General features: G+C 42.2%; 1 protein-coding gene across 1 annotated transcript in view; it reads left to right on the forward strand.

The window, feature by feature from the left end:
- Positions 1–1,962, forward strand: part of LOC106806643 — a gene marked incomplete in the record, with an annotated part of 30,270 nt that overhangs the window by 4,877 nt on the left and 23,431 nt on the right. The window contains 1 exon segment of the mRNA XM_014808644.1: positions 126–316. Within this exon segment, the coding sequence (XP_014664130.1) occupies positions 126–316 (191 nt within the window).

Genomic DNA, 1,962 nt, shown 5'->3' on the forward strand with positions numbered 1-1,962 from the left:
AGAGAGAGAGAGAGAGAGAGAGAGAGAGAGAGAGAGAGAGAGAGAGAGACACACACACAGAGATCCACAGAGAGAGGGGGATGATCGTTTTAATAATAAAATCATTTGATATGGTCACATTCTAGATGGATGGAGGATGATGCCACAGTGGCCTGCAAGCAGCTGGGATTTAAAGAGGGTCAGTTCTACCGCTGGTTTCCGCAGCGAAACAGCACACGACAGCTGCAGTACATCAACCCCAACTGCACCGGCGACGAGAAGAACCTCGTGGATTGCTCACTGTGGGATGAGATGACCTTTGGCTACGAGGTTTGCGGTAAGTTTCTTAATTCAACGCAATTTTAATTAGCGCATGCTCGCTCTCACACACGCGCAAGCACGCACGCGCACGCCTACGTGCGCACGAATTAAGCCAGACTTTCAACCGAATGGCGTCGTAAATAACTGAATGAATGAATAGAATAATGATCGGCTCAAGGACAATAAAGGGTCAATGGACCGGCGACCGGCCAGCTGGGCCTACGGTATGTCTACGATGTATGAGAAACGGATTAAGTCTCTGCAACCACGTTAAGTCACGCTGATGCTGCCGCTGTGCACACAGCCTACATACTTGTCAGATCCGTATATAGGAATTCGAACGACTAGAAAAATAGTATGATTACTGCTACAAATGTGTACATCACAAGATCCACTCGTGAGTAATTCCAGCACAAGTTGTGAGCAACAAGTCGTTATCTTGACTATAATAATAATAATATAAGTAATCAAGTATATAAAGTAATCAAGTAATATAACAAGTAATCATATAACTACTTTGGTAAATAAAAAAGCTAACAATTAATAACAGGGGTTAACGAAATTGCGCCTATAAAATATTTTAAATGTTTGCATCGGCAAATTCATTGTATGAGTCGCTGTGCAATCCGAGAGTATATGGGTAAGAAAATAATTAAGAAAGATAATATGGGTAAAAGAACAACGTAAGAAGAAAAGAAGGGAAAATGATAAGATATGCAAGATATATGAGATTGGATGTGAAAAAAACAAGAGTAAGCATGTGTTATGACCAAGGAAAGGCTGTGGAAATAAATGGAAGGGCGAGAATAGATGGAAAAAGAATGTTGATATAACAGCTATATAAACTAAAAGAGAGTGACATAATTAACAAGCCTTTACAATTGTACCTTATCAAAGTTTTCCACAAATTCCACAAATCAGAACGCTAAAACAAGTCTATATTAAATATATACTTTTTTCCATTTCCGATCCATTCTCATTTCATTTGTCTCATTTTCCTTCTATGGCATTTCTCCGTCCACCCCTTGCCTTCTCTCTCTCTCTCTCCCATTGCATAAAGAATTGTTTCATGTGTAGAACCAATGCTACTTATAATACAACGCAAAAAAACGTGATTCATAACTACCGCACAGTAGCAATAATCTCTGATGAAATAGAGAACGATGCAAACTGGCATGCGCAGTTATCATACCGCCAAGCCCTCGCGAATGACGAGCAGTTATTGATTTTTCTTACCTGCGCGCATGCGTAGACGTCTGTATCATCAGCGCGCTCGACCATATCCTGCTTGAACACATAATTCTTAAGGTAAAAACGACCTTTGACCTCCATGTTTGTGCCATCCTACTAATAGGTGCCTAGCTGAACTAGCACACCTGGTTTTATAATGCGGTTGCAATGCTATCACGCGATATTAGAGCGCTGTTAAGACAGTTTTACGCATGCCATCTTTACAGGCACTCAGCCATTAATCCATTAGCGTAGCACAGACGCGCGCGCGCGCGCGCGTGCGTGTGTGTGTGTGTGTGTGTGTGTGTGTGTGTGTGTGTGTGTGTTGTGTGTGTGTTGTGTGTGTGTGTGTGTGTGTGTGTGTGTGTGTGTGTGTGTGTGTGTGTGTGTGTGTGTGTGTGTGTGTGTGTATGTTCGTGCGTGCGTGCGTGT

Source organism: Priapulus caudatus, unplaced genomic scaffold (genome assembly GCF_000485595.1).
Source record: "Priapulus caudatus unplaced genomic scaffold, Priapulus_caudatus-5.0.1 Scaffold171, whole genome shotgun sequence".
NCBI lineage: Eukaryota > Metazoa > Priapulida > Priapulimorpha > Priapulimorphida > Priapulidae > Priapulus > Priapulus caudatus.